The 14268-nt window shown below is 43.8% G+C and overlaps 1 protein-coding gene across 2 annotated transcripts in view; it reads left to right on the top strand.

Moving 5' to 3' along the window:
* The window catches only part of gria1a (glutamate receptor, ionotropic, AMPA 1a), a 252731-nt gene that overhangs the window by 164222 nt on the left and 74241 nt on the right, over positions 1 to 14268 (top strand). For both annotated transcript variants that reach the window (XM_055888385.1, XM_055888384.1), the window contains exon 10: positions 13386 to 13592. In XM_055888385.1, the coding sequence (XP_055744360.1) occupies positions 13386 to 13592 (207 nt within the window). The remainder of the gene's footprint in view (positions 1 to 13385; positions 13593 to 14268) is intronic.

Here is a 14268-nt window from a genome sequence, read left to right as displayed (position 1 = left end):
CATAGAACAAATACGTTACAAAGCAATTAAGAGTTCTTCTTAGCCCTGACAGGATAGAAATTCCCACTGACACAGACCCATGTCCGTCCGTCCCTCCCTACTCTTCTTTCCTTCTCTCCTGGCCACCCTTTTAGCCTGTTAGACTATAGCCCGTTTTTTATTTCCATCACATTGCAGACTCACAGTGACCTTACTCACTACTGATGTAATGTGAGGATGTGTTCTCCTCCCTGTTGCCTCCTTCACTTCCCCAGGCCCTTTTATGTCTCCTGCCCACAGACAGGGCCTCTAACTTATGGATGGAGGACAGGCTCCAGGTCCTCTAGCTTGGGGTAGTGGGAGGTGGTAGGTCTGGAGGACAGGCTCCAGGTCCACTAGCTTGGGGTAGTGGGAGGTGATAGGTATGGAGGACAGGCTCCAGGTCCTCTAGCTTGGGGTAGTGGGAGGTGGTAGGTATGGAGGACAGGCTCCAGGTCCTCTAGCTTGGGGTAGTGGGAGGTGGTAGGTATGGAGGACAGGCTCCAGGTCCTCTAGCTTGGGGTAGTGGGAGGTGGTAGGTATGGAGGACAGGCTCCAGGTCCACTAGCTTGGGGTAGTGGGAGGTGGTAGGTATGGAGGACAGGCTCCAGGTCCACTAGCTTGGGGTAGTGGGAGGTGGTAGGTATGGAGGACAGGCTCCAGGTCCTCTAGCTTGGGGTAGTGGGAGGTGGTAGGTATGGAGGACAGGCTCCAGGTCCTCTAGCTTGGGGTAGTGGGAGGTGGTAGGTATGGAGGACAGGCTCCAGGTCCTCTAGCTTGGGGTAGTGGGAGGTGGTAGGTATGGAGGACAGGCTCCAGGTCCTCTAGCTTGGGGTAGTGGGAGGTGGTAGGTATGGAGGACAGGCTCCAGGTCCACTAGCTTGGGGTAGTGGGAGGTGGTAGGTATGGAGGACAGGCTCCAGGTCCTCTAGCTTGGGGTAGTGGGAGGTGGTAGGTATGGAGGACAGGCTCCAGGTCCTCTAGCTTGGGGTAGTGGGAGGTGGTAGGTATGGGGGACAGGCTCCAGGTCCACTAGCTTGGGGTAGTGGGAGGTGGTAGGGATGGAGGACAGGCTCCAGGTCCTCTAGCTTGGGGTAGTGGGAGGTGGTAGGTATGGAGGACAGGCTCCAGGTCCTCTAGCTTGAGGTAGTGGGAGGTGGTAGGTATGGAGGACAGGCTCCAGGTCCTCTAGCTTGGGGTAGTGGGAGGTGGTAGGTATGGGGGACAGGCTCCAGGTACTCTAGCTTGGGGTAGTGGGAGGTGGTAGGTATGGAGGACAGGCTCCAGGTCCTCTAGCTTGGGGTAGTGGGAGGTGGTAGGTATGGAGGACAGGCTCCAGGTCCTCTAGCTTGGGGTAGTGGGAGGTAGTAGGTATGGAGGACAGGCTCCAGGTCCTCTAGCTTGGGGTAGTGGGAGGTGGTAGGTATGGAGGACAGGCTCCAGGTCCTCTAGCTTGGGGTAGTGGGAGGTGGTAGGTATGGAGGACAGGCTCCAGGTCCTCTAGCTTGGGGTAGTGGGAGGTGGTAGGGATGGAGGACAGGCTCCAGGTCCACTAGCTTGGGGTAGTGGGAGGTGGTAGGTATGGAGGACAGGCTCCAGGTCCTCTAGCTTGGGGTAGTGGGAGGTGGTAGGTATGGAGGACAGGCTCCAGGTTCTCTAGCTTGGGGTAGTGGGAGGTGGTAGGTGGGTGGTATGGGGGATATTGCCAGGTCTGCATACAGTAACTCACAACCACACTACCAATACCACCACACACAGTTATAAAATTCAGTCATTAGGTTTTTGCTGTAAACCGTAGTGAAGACTCAGTGAGCTAAGATCTTAGTGGTCTGTTAAAGTTGGGTGGAGAGGGAGAAGGAGCTGGGCTGAGGATTGTTCCAGGGAGAAGGGATCTGAGCTAAGGTTTGTTCCATCCAGACCCCCGGGCCTACAGCAGACCTCCACGGAGAGGGTTATTGGGGTGAGGGATTTCAGCAGCTCGCCGCCCGCCTGTCCTGCAGAGCCGTGTAAAGACGAGCGCTGCGGAGGGGGAGAGGCAAGCTGTGTGTGTGTGTGTGTGTGTGTGTGTGTGTGTGTGTGTGTGTGTGTGTGTGTGTGTGTGTGTGTGTGTGTGTGTGTGTGTGTGTGTGTGTGTGTGTGTGTGTGTGTGTGAGGAGGAAGGGGGAAAGGATAACAGGAAGGCTTGGTGCTAAGTGTTGGGTTTTCTTTTAGTGGAATCCCCCCCCCCCCCCCAAAAAAAAAATATATATACACTACTGGTCAAAAGTTTTAGAACACTTACTCATTCAAGGGCTTTTCTTGTACAATAATAGTGAAAACATCAAAACTATGAAATAACACATATGGAATCATGTACTAACCAAAAAAGTATTAAACAAATCAAAATATATTTGAGATTCTTCAAAGTAGCCACCCTTTGCCTTGATGACAGCTTTGCACAATCTTGGCATTCTCTCAACCAGCTTCATGAGGTAGTCACCTGGAATGCATTTCAATTAACAGGTGTGCCTTCTTAAAAGTTAATTTGTGGAATTTCTTTCCTTTTTAACTTCTCTGCGCTACGGATCCCTTTTACGGGATCATTTTCCTAAACAACCGCTGAATTGCAGGGCGCAAAATATTACTAAAAATATTTAGAATCATGCAATCACAAGTGAAATATACCAAAACACAGCTTAGCTTGTTGTTAATCCACCTATCGTGTCAGATTTTGAAAATATGCTTTGCAGCGAAAGCAATCCAAGCTTTTGTGAGTGTATCAATCAATGCTACAACCGCTAGCCCCAAATTAGCATGGTCACGAAAGTCAGAAAAGCAATAAAATGAATCGCTTACCTTTGATAATCTTCGGATGTTTGCACTCACGAGACTCCCAGTTACACAATAAATGTTATTTTTGTTCGATAAATATTACTTTTATAACAATGTCACGACTTCGACCGAGGCAGGCTCTCCTTCCCGTTCGGGTGGCGTTCGGCGGTCGTCGTCACCGGCCTATTAGCTGCCACTGATCCTTTTCTCCCCCTCCCTATGTGTTTATTGGGTGCACCTGTTTTGTATGAGGGTGTAATTAGTTGGGCTTATTTAGTCAGCCGGCCCGCACGTTTCTTTGTGCCGGATTGTTTGTATGTAAGTGTGGTGTTGGTTTCGTGCTTCACGTTATTCTGGACTGTGTTCATTTTCCCCCGTGTCTGGGGTAGTTTATAGTGGACTCCCAGTGTGTTAGTAGGGTGGCCTATTTTGTTACGTGTTCATTAAAGAACATTTGTATTTGCACTTGCTGCTCCTGCGCTTTTCCTTCACACTCCGACACCCAGGCCTTACAAACAAAAAAATGCCATTTGGGTTGCACGTTTTGTTCAGAAAACCAAAGCCTCGTTCCGTTCGGCGAAAATTCCAAAAAGTATCCGTAATGTTCGTAGAAACATGTCAAATGTTTTTTATAATCAATCCTCAGGTTGTTTTTAACAAACATAATCGATAATATTTCAACCGGACCGTAACCTATTCAATAAGAGAGAAAAAGAAAATGGAGAGCTACCCTTCTCGCGCGTAGGAACTAATCAGAGGATACCTGACTAGTTTTGAAGAATCTCGCTCATTTTTCAAAATAAAAGCCTGAAACTATGTCTAAAGCCTGGACACAGCCTGAGGAAGCCATTGGAAAATGAATCTGGTTGATACCCCTTTAAATGGAAGAAAGACGGGCCAGGAAACACAGATTAAAAAAATAATAATAATCACTTCCGAGTTAGATTTTCTCAGGTTTTTGCCTGCAGAATCAGTTTTGTTATACTCACAGACAATATTTTGACAGTTTTGGAAACTTTGGAGTGTTTTCTATCCTAATCTGTAGATTATCTGCATATTCTACGATCTGGACCTGAGAAAAAGTCTGTTTACCTTGGGAACGTTATTTATTTATTTTTATTAAAAAGAAATCTGACCCCTAGCATCAAGATGTTAATGCATTTGAGCCAATCAGTTGTGTTGTGACAAGGTAGGGTGGTGTACAGAAGATAGCGCTATTTGGTAAAAGACCATGTCCATATTATGGCAAGAACAGCTCAAATAAGCAAAGAGAAACGACAGTCCATCATTGCTTTAAGACATGAAGGTCAGTCAATAAGGAAAATATAAAGAACTTTGAAAGTTTCTTCAAGTGCAGTCGCAACAACCATCTGGCGCTATGATGAAACTGTCTCTCATGAGGACCGCCACAGGAATGGAAGACCCAGAGTTACCTCTGCTGCAGAGGATAAATTCATTAGTTACCAGCCTCCGAAATTACAGCCCAAATAAATGCTTCACAGAGTTCAAGTAACAGACACATCTCAACATCAACTGTTCAGAGGAGACTGTGAATCAGGCCTTCATGTCGAATTGCTGCAAAGAAACCACTACTAAAGGAAACCAATAAGAAGAAGAGACTTGCTTGGGTCAAGAAACACGAGCAATGGACATTAGACCGGTTGAAATCTGTGCTTTGGTCTGGAGTGGAAATTTTAGATTTTTTTTGTGAGACGCGTTGTGGATGAACAGATGATCTCTGCATGTGTGGTTCCCACCGTAAATCATAGAGGAGGAGGTGTGATGGTGTGGGGGTGCTTTGCTGGTGACACTGTTTGTGATTTATTTAGAATTCGAGTTACACTTAACCAGCATGGCTACCACAGCATTCTGCAGCGATACGCCATCCCATCTGGTTTGGGCTTTGTGGGACTATCATTTGTTTTTTAACAGGACAATGACCCAACACACCTCCAGGCTGTGTAAGGCCTATTTGACCAAGAAGGAGAGTGATGGAGTGCTGCATCAGATGACCTGGCCTCCACAATCCCCCGACCTCAACCAAATCGAGATGGTTTGGGATGAGTCATACCGCAGAGTGAAGAAAAAGCAGCCAACAAGTGCTCAGCATATGTGGGGACTCCTTCAAGACCATTGGAAAAGCCTTTCAGGTGAAGCACAACTTTGGAAGTATGCTTGGGTTCATTGTCCATTTGGAAGACCCATTTGTGACCAAGCTTTAACTTCCTGACTGATGTCTTGAGATGTTGCTTCAATATATCCACATAATCTTTCTCCTCATGATGCCATCTATTTTGTGAAGTGCACCAGTCCCTCCTGCAGCAAAACACCCCCACAACATGATGCTGCCAACCCCGTGCTTCATGGTTGGGATGGTGTTCTTCGGCTTGCAAGCCTCCCCCTTTTTCCTCCAAACATAACAATGGTCATTATGGCCTTGAAATACGTCCACAGTTACACCTCCAATTGACTCAAATTATGTCAATTAGCCTATCAGAAGCTTCTAAAGCCATGACATCATTTTCTGGAATTTTCCAAGCTGTTTGAAGGCACAATGAACTTCGTGTATGTAAACTTCTGACCCACTGGAATTGTGATACAGTTTTATAATTATAAGTGAAATAATCTGTCTGTAAACGATTGTTGGAAAAATTACGTGTGTCATGCACAAATATATTTGTGGAGTGGTTGAAATACGAGTTTTAATGACTCCAACCTAAGTGTATGTAAACTTCCGACTTAAACTATATATATATATGTTTACTTTGGGCGCAACTATAGAATACAACTAAATTGTCTTTCCAAGAGGAATTATTACACTGTTCAAGATCCCTCATCAACTGTTAGGCATGAGATACTGTATAACTGTCAGGCATGAGATACTGTATAACTGTCAGGCATGAGATACTGTATAACTGTCAGGCATGAGATACTGTATAACTGTTAGGCATGAGATACTGTATAACTGTCAGGCATGAGATACTGTATAACTGTCAGGCATGAGATACTGTATAAATGTCAGGCATGAGATACTGTATAACTGTCAGGCATGAGATACTGTATAACTGTCAGGCATGAGATACTGTATAACTGTCAGGCATGAGATACTGTATAACTGTCAGGCATGAGATACTGTATAACTGTCAGGCATGAGATACTGTATAACTGTCAGGCATGAGATACTGTATAACTGTCAGGCATGAGCTACTGTATAACTGTCAGGCATGAGATACTGTATAAATGTCAGGCATGAGATACTGTATAACTGTCAGGCATTAGAAGACTTTGATCATCTCTGCTTTTAGGATGTTAGTGTAACAGTTTAACTTTAGTCTGTCCCCTCGCCCCGACCCGGGCGCGAACCAGGGACCCTCTGCACACATCAACAACAGTCACCCACGAAGCATCATTACCCATCGCTCCACAAAAGCCGTGGCCCTTGCAGAGCAAGGGGAACCACTACTTCAAGGCCTCAGAGCAAGTGACGTCACTGATTGAAAGGCTATTAGCGCGCACCACCGCTAACTAGCTAACCATTTCACATCCGTTACATTAGGAAGGAATGAAAGAAGACAGGGTTCATAAGGAAGAACAGGTCCATTTCTAGAAGATCTCTCCAAAGCCATGGTGTTCTGTATTTGTGTTGGTTCTCCGCCTGAGTGGCAGCCGGTCTCTGTTGACCTATTATAGGTCAGTGAGAGAGTGAGTCCTAGTGGACATGCTATCTGTGTGTGTGCGTGCATGCTTGTGTTTGTGTGTGTGTATGTGTGGCGTAAGTGTGTGTGTGTGTGTGTGTGTGTGTGTGTGTGTGTGTGTGTGTGTGTGTGTGTGTGTGTGTGTGTGTGTGTGTGTGTGTGTGTGTGTGTGTGTGTGTGTGTGTGTGTGTGTGTGTGTGTGTGTGTTGGCCTGTCAAACTGCTCTGAAACTGACCTTTCTCTCCACTCCCTCCCTGGGGTCCTGTCTCTCTGCCAGACCTAGAGGCTCTGTGTGTAGTGATAATTACATTCCACTCATCTGTAACCAGCAGGGGGACAGTTATTACCATAACACACAGAGGAAAACTGGCCTCTACAGCAGCTGATACAATATCAAATGTAAAGGATTTGTGCGCTGGGCGCAGTCTGAGCTTAAATTGCTACTGCAGCTTGAAACGACTTGTGGGAAACGACCTCTGGGAACGTTACATTTTAGTTGCAGGGAGGTTCTGAGAACGTTTTACTATGATTCTCTGAATGTTTTCCTGGGTGGTTTTATTAACATTCTGAGAACAGTAATTATACGTTATTTAGAGGTTTTGGAATAATAAAATGTTTACTACATGTTTCAATAAGACTTTTTATAACGCTGCTAGCTTAGTTTGGGTTACATGTTCTGAACTCCAAGCACAGATAGAACACTTGGAAATGAATTTGCTTAGTTATTAATCATGCAACACATGTCTTTTTTATTGTGGCACGGTGCCACAGAAGAACGTTGTTTCTTGGAACAATTTGAGAACATTACTTTAAATAGAACCTTGAACCAATAATGTTATTTTGTCAAGTTCCTTAAAAGTGCTGAGAATGTTCCAAAGCCAAGCAACTATCCTGCACCGTTCCCAGAATGTTGAGGGGAGGTTGTATGCAAAATAACCATAGGACAACCACACTCTCACCAATGTCTAAGGAACACATGGTTCTTAGAACGTCATGCGCTATCTGGGTTTGTTCAATACAGGTTTGCTAGAAATGTCCTTGTATGGAGCAAGAGAAATAAAGAAAAAGCGACATCGTGTGTGTGAGAGAAAGAAAGAGAGAGAGAGACAGAGAGAGAGAGAGAGAGACAGAGAGAAAGAGAGAGAGAGACAGAGAGACAGAGAAAGAAAGAGAAAGAGAGAGAGAGAGAGAGTGAGAGAAAGAGAGAGAGAGACAGAGAGAGACAGAGAGAGAGACAGAGAGACAGAGAGAGAAAGAGAAAGAGAGAGAGACAGAGAGAGAGAGAGAGTGAGAGAAAGAGAGAGAGAGAGACAGAGAGAAAGAGAGAGAGAGACAGAGAGAAAGAGAGAGAGAGACAGAGAGAGAGAGAGACAGAGAGAAAGAGAGAGAGAGACAGAGAGACAGAGAAAGAAAGAGAGAGAGAGAGAGAGTGAGAGAAAGAGAGAGAGAGACAGAGAGAGACAGAGAGAGAGACAGAGAGACAGAGAGAGAAAGAGAAAGAGAGAGAGACAGAGAGAGAGAGAGAGTGAGAGAAAGAGAGAGAGAGAGACAGAGAGAAAGAGAGAGAGAGACAGAGAGAAAGAGAGAGAGAGAGAGAGACAGAGAGAGAGAGAGAGAAAGAGAGAGAGAGACAGAGAGAAAGAGAGAGAGACAGAGAGAGACAGAAAAAGAGACATAGTGTGTGTGAGAGCAAGAGAGAGAGAGAGAGAGAGAGAGAGAGACAGAAAAAAAATAGTGAGAGTACAGGGCCTCAGGTGCCATGTCAGCTGTAATCTTTCTAGGATGTCCAATATCTCTGAAAAGGTCCAATTGGTTGCCTAGCTAGTAGAACAGGAATAGGATAACCTCTCAGAACAGAGGTGGTCTGGCAGTGATTGGCTGCTGTACTCTCCTGCACACGTACACACAACATACACACAGTGTGTGGGCCACTAATAAACCTGTCTGTGTCAGGTTCACCAGGTGTCTTTGTGATGTCCACATAATGAACCTCCAGGCTACAAGGCCAGGCAGCACCGCCATACTTATCAAATATAATGATCTTTCTGGGTTGAATATTACGCTATGGTTGTGAAAAGGCCATACAGTCTAATGATATGTAATCATGAAATAGCTAATTATGTAAGTGACTAACTGTAGGCGTACTCCATCGTTGTGACAAATATTTAATGATTCCTAAAGATCTATTGTCTAATTATCTTTCTTGGTTTAATTGTAGGCTTATTAACAATTATTATTCCACCACGGTTATGGCTTAATGATCAAACATGAACCATCCTATTGAAATACCTCTCCAGGAGAGTTCCTCAATAGAACAAGACTTCAGTAGTTCCATTCTATTCCATTGCTGTGTTTAGCTGCTACTCTGTATGTTCTCCTGAATATGAAGCATCACATCTATGGTCTCAACTTGAGAAAAGTGGTGATAAACTTTATGAGCTGGTAACATTTTATGTCTCACCTCCCCAGGGCTGTGTATGGAGATTACCTCATTCCAATGTCCCTCTTTGCATATATTATGTCAGCTACTTAAATTTGGTCTGGTGCGAGCTCCTATTATCATTTTTCCCCAATTTTTTTTTTTAACCTTTATGTTACTAGTCAAGTCAGTTAAGAACAAATTCTTATTTACAATGACGGCTTACCAAAAGGCCTCCTGCGGGGACGATGGATGGGATTACATTTTTTACATAAACATATAGGACAAAACACACATCGTGACAAGAGAGACACCACAACACTACATACAGAGAGACCTAAGACAACAACATGACAACAACATGGTAGCAAAACAACATGGTAGCAACACAACATGGTAGCAACACAACATGGTAGCAGTACAAAACATAGCAGAAACATTGTTGGGCACAGACAACAGCACAAAGGGCAAGAAGGTAGAGACAACAATACATCACACTAAGCAGCCACAACTGTTAGTAAGAGTGTCCATGATTGAGTCTTTGAATGAACAGATATTAAATCCATCCAATATCGATCTTTAGTGTGTCAATATTTTAACGGTGTTGTAAATCTAAATTAATAAATTACCTCTTCTGAAGGGCCTGTGGGTTCGATGATAAAGAATCTGGTTACAAGGAGTTATTTTCTATAGTTTAATCCGTCCAAGTAGCAGCAGCATAAACCTTTGTGGCACAACAGGTCACACCTCAGTCAGTTCACTTCACACATCTTTCACGTGACATGAAAGGTCTTTTCTGAATAGAAAATCCCCAACATAAAATCTCAGTGGCGATACCAAAGAAAATCTCAGATATACAGTACATATTTCTGATTATAAAAACCACTATCTGTACTTCCCTATCAAATGAACTATGAACAGAACAGATCTTCTCAGAATAGGACTCAAAAGATCTGTCAGGCAACTAGTGCGCCCTACAACTCCCGCCATTTCAGAGTGCTTTTGTTTCCGCGTCCTAAATGTTTGTTAATGTGACCCCAAGTTAAACTAGCCTACATTTCTGTTCAATCTATATTCCACATTAGCTTACAATAATAACGAGCGTTACATTTATTTCCTTAACGTTTACCGCTACCTTGTAGAAATGCTGTTTCATTTTGGCACTATATTGTTGCATTTCACTTACCATTTCCAATCCTGTGAGTGGGCGCAGGGTTGAGCCCTTTTCTGCATTGAAATGACCTAATGACCTCATGGGTGGAATGTTATTCATATTTTTCATCATTTATCAACTTCATTTTTTTTTCAACGCAGAAAATCCTGTGTTTTTATGTAAAATGTTCTTGTTATAGTTCAGTCTTCTGTGATGTGTAATATTGAGATGCAAACTCAAAATGTAATACATTTCAACTCTATATCTGACATGGTCTTCTTTTTTTAAACCCATAAGCATGTGTGTGAGGTGTATACTTTTGTTTCACAGTAGATTTGTTTAAGACTACCCAGAAACACTGTGACCTTGATTTAGCCCACTGCAATAAAAGGTTAAAGTCCACATACACATTAGCATGACCCATGAGGTAGAAGATCATTCTATAGAATGACTAATATACAATGATTTTTGTATTAATTTTACATTGAATACCAGGTATGTAATTTTGACAGTGATACAGTGAAAGTATTCAGACCCCTTGACGTTTTCCATATTTTGTTAGGTTACAGTGTTATTATAAAATTGATTTAAAAAAGAAAAATGTCCCTCATCAATACCCCATGATGACAAAGCAAAAACAGGTTTTTAGAAATGTTTGCAAATGTAAAAAAAACTGAAATATCACATTTACATAAGTATTCAGACCCTTAACCTAAGTACCTTGTTGATGCACCCTTGGCAGCGATTACAGCCTCGAATCTTGGCACACCTGTATTTGGGGAGTTTCCCCCATTCTTCTATGCAGATCCTCTCAAGCCATGTCAGGCTGGATGGGGAGCGTCGCTGCACAGCAATTTTCAGGTCTCTCCAGAGATGTTCGATCGGGTTCAAGTCTGGGCTCTGGCTGAGCCAATCAAGGACATTCAGGCTCTTGACTGTGTGCTTAGTGTCGTTGTCCTGTTGGAAGGTGAACCTTATGGTGGAAAATTGCAAGACTATGTTATAATACTTTTATTGCATCAAAGGGTTGTTTTATGCAACAGAATAGAGTATTGTTAACTATTGTGTGGGTGTTCTACTGAGGAAGGGCCTCCGGGAGATAACACTGACAGGAGATTCACAATGTCTTTTGGGTGATAAAACCTAAAGAGCATTCCAGAGCATGAGTTAATGGTTCTGTTCTATACCGTACCAGGGAGAGAAGGTTCCAGTTTGGAGTCGGAGGGCCAGACACTGGTCTCTGCACAATGAAAACTGTTGACCCAGCAGATACTGTCTGCTATGTATTATATCTTTCATACAGATCTTAACCTTGTGACCATTCTATATATCTATTGTTCGTCATGTAGGTTGAAAGGGGTGTATCTTGGCTATAAAAGACCTTTGTACTTTTGTCTCGGGCTCTCAAAGAATCATCTGAGCGTGAATCGTCGACCAGCCATGACCAGCCATCATTATCTTAGAGCACTCAATCGATTAACTTTATATGTGTGTGTTGTATTGGCCTGCTTCCTTATTAATATGTGATTAAAGATTTAGTTTAAGTATAACTCTGACTTGTGTGATAAGTTTGTCTCTCCTCATTTGATAGTAAAGAAATGAAGCACCACAACCTTCACCCCAGTCTGAGGTCCTCAGCGCTCTAGAGCAGGTTTTCATCAAGGATCTCTCTGTACTTTGCTCCGTTCATCTTTCCCCAGATCCTGTCTAGTCTCCCAGTCCCTGCCACTGAAAAGCATCCCCACAGTATGATGCTGCCACCACCATGCTTCACCGTAGGGATGGTGCCAGGTTTCTTCCAGATGTGATGCTTGGCATTCAGGCCATAGAGTTCAATCTTGGTTTCATCAGACCAGAGAATCTTGTTCCTTATGGTCTGAGAGTCCTTTAGGTGCCTTTTGGCAAACTCCAAGCGGGCTGTCATGTGCCTTTTACTGAGGAGTGGCTTCCGTCTGGTCACTCTACCATAAAGGCCTGATAGGTGGAGTGTTGCAGAGAAGCTTGTCCTTCTGGAAGTTTCTCCCATCTCCACAGAGGACCTCTGGATCTCCATCGGGTGACGATTGGGTTCTTAGTCACCTCCCTGACCAAGGCCCTTCTCCTCCAATTTGTCAGTTTGGCCGGGCGGCCAGCTCTAGGAAGAGTCTTAGTGGTTCCAAACTTCTTCCATTTAGTAATCATGGAGGCCACTGTGTTCTTGGGGACCTTCAATGCTGCAGAAATTGATTGCTACCCTTCCCCAGATCTGTGCCTCGACACAATCCTGTCTCGGAGCTCTACGGACAATTCCTTTGAACTCATGGCTTGGTTTTTGCTCTGACATGCACTGTCAACCTTGGAACCTTATAAAGACAGGTGTGTGCCTTTCCCAATCATGTACAATCAATTGAATTTAAAACAGGTGGACTCCAAGTTGTAGAAACATCTCAAGGATGATCAATGGAAACCGGATGCACCTGAGATCAATTTCGAGTCTCATAGCAAAGGGTTTGAATACTTATGTAAATAAGGTATTTCTGTTTTTATTTTTAAGAAATGTGTAAACAATCTCTAAAGACCTGTTTTCGCATTGTCACTGGGTATTGTGTGTAGTTTGATGAGGAACATTTTTTATTTAATCAATTTTAGAATAAGGCAGTAACGTAACAATGTGAAAAAAGTGAATGGTTCTGAATACTTTTTGAAAGCACTGTATGTCCCAGGGCTAAGAGAAAACAAATTACTTTTTTGGTGCAATTTTGCAGATTCATCTTGGTAATTGTGAGGGGAGGCTGACGGTAGCCTGATACCCCAACCTTAGTCTGAATGGAATAGACAGATTTTCCTGCTACAAGGCATTTTCTTTTCATGAAGAAGTTATTTTGTAAATATCCACTTTTTATAATTTTGTATTGTCCATTTAATGTCTGGACCACCATCGTCAACTGTGGACCTTAATAATAGACTTGTGCACCTGATCCTGCTGCCTCCTGCAACATGTCTTCTGTTACGGCTGCTACAAGGACCCTACTCTCTGTCATCACAGTTCATCCACCAGTCATACTAATGTGTCATGTCATTACACTCCCTGATACTAACCTTTATCAATCCATCCAATAATGATCTTTAATGTGATCATATTGGAACTGTATCCAGGATTGGGTTCACTTCAAGTCAATTCAGAAAATACATGTTCCTTATTGAAAAGCATTGAAGAGAATAGGAATTGGAATTTCAGTGTACTTCCTGAATTGGAATTGAAATGGAATTGAGCCCAACCCTGAATGTATACACCGTCCCTCTCCTACAGGAATCCCCATACGTAATGCTGAAGAAGAACCATGATCAGCTGTCAGGGAACGATAAGTACGAGGGTTACATCGTGGAGCTAGCGGCTGAGATCGCCAAGCACGTTGGATACCATTACAAACTGAAGGTGGTCACAGATGGGAAGTATGGAGCCAGAGACCCCGAGACCAAGATGTGGAACGGCATGGTCGGAGAGCTGGTGTACGGGGTGAGTGCTCATAAGAAGGTCATTAGAGCTTATAATGAGGGTTTGTAAGTGCTCATAATGGGAGGTCATACGTGTCCATAACATTTCTGGAGGTGGTTAACGTTCATAGTTGTCACATTGTATTTTTATGTTGATGTCACTGCAAAAAAAATATTTCTGACACTATAATGTTTGCATTGATACCGTCTGCCAAACATGTTGGTCCTTTCAAAGAAGTATATATTTTTTCACAGATCTGTTTTCAATGCTCAACAATAAAGCTTTAAATAACTTAATACACAGTGGACTCTCCCCCCCTCTCTCTCTTCCTCTCTCCCTCTCTCTCCCTCTCTCTCTCTCTCCCTCTCTCTCTTCCTCTCTCTCTCTCCCTCTCTCTCCCTCCCGCTCTCTCTCTCCCTCTCTCTCCCTTTCTCTCCCTCCCTCTCTCTCTCTCACTCTCTCTCCCTCTCTCTCTCTCTCTCTCCCTCCCTCTCCCTCTCTCTCTCCCTCCCTCCCTCTCGCGCTCTCTCTCTGGTTGTGACTCAGAGTCGGGCAGCTCAATGCTTGAGAAGGTGACAGGGAGGTTAAGTGTATGTACTGTAACTAAAGAACAACTGTTCAGTCCCATCTCCTACAATCTGCCCACACACATCCACACACACACACACACACACACATCCACACACATCCACACACA

The sequence above is a fragment of the Salvelinus fontinalis genome, chromosome 29 (genome assembly GCF_029448725.1).
Source record: "Salvelinus fontinalis isolate EN_2023a chromosome 29, ASM2944872v1, whole genome shotgun sequence".
NCBI classification, from domain to species: Eukaryota; Metazoa; Chordata; class Actinopteri; order Salmoniformes; family Salmonidae; genus Salvelinus; species Salvelinus fontinalis.
This window is presented reverse-complemented; position numbering and strand designations above follow the sequence as displayed.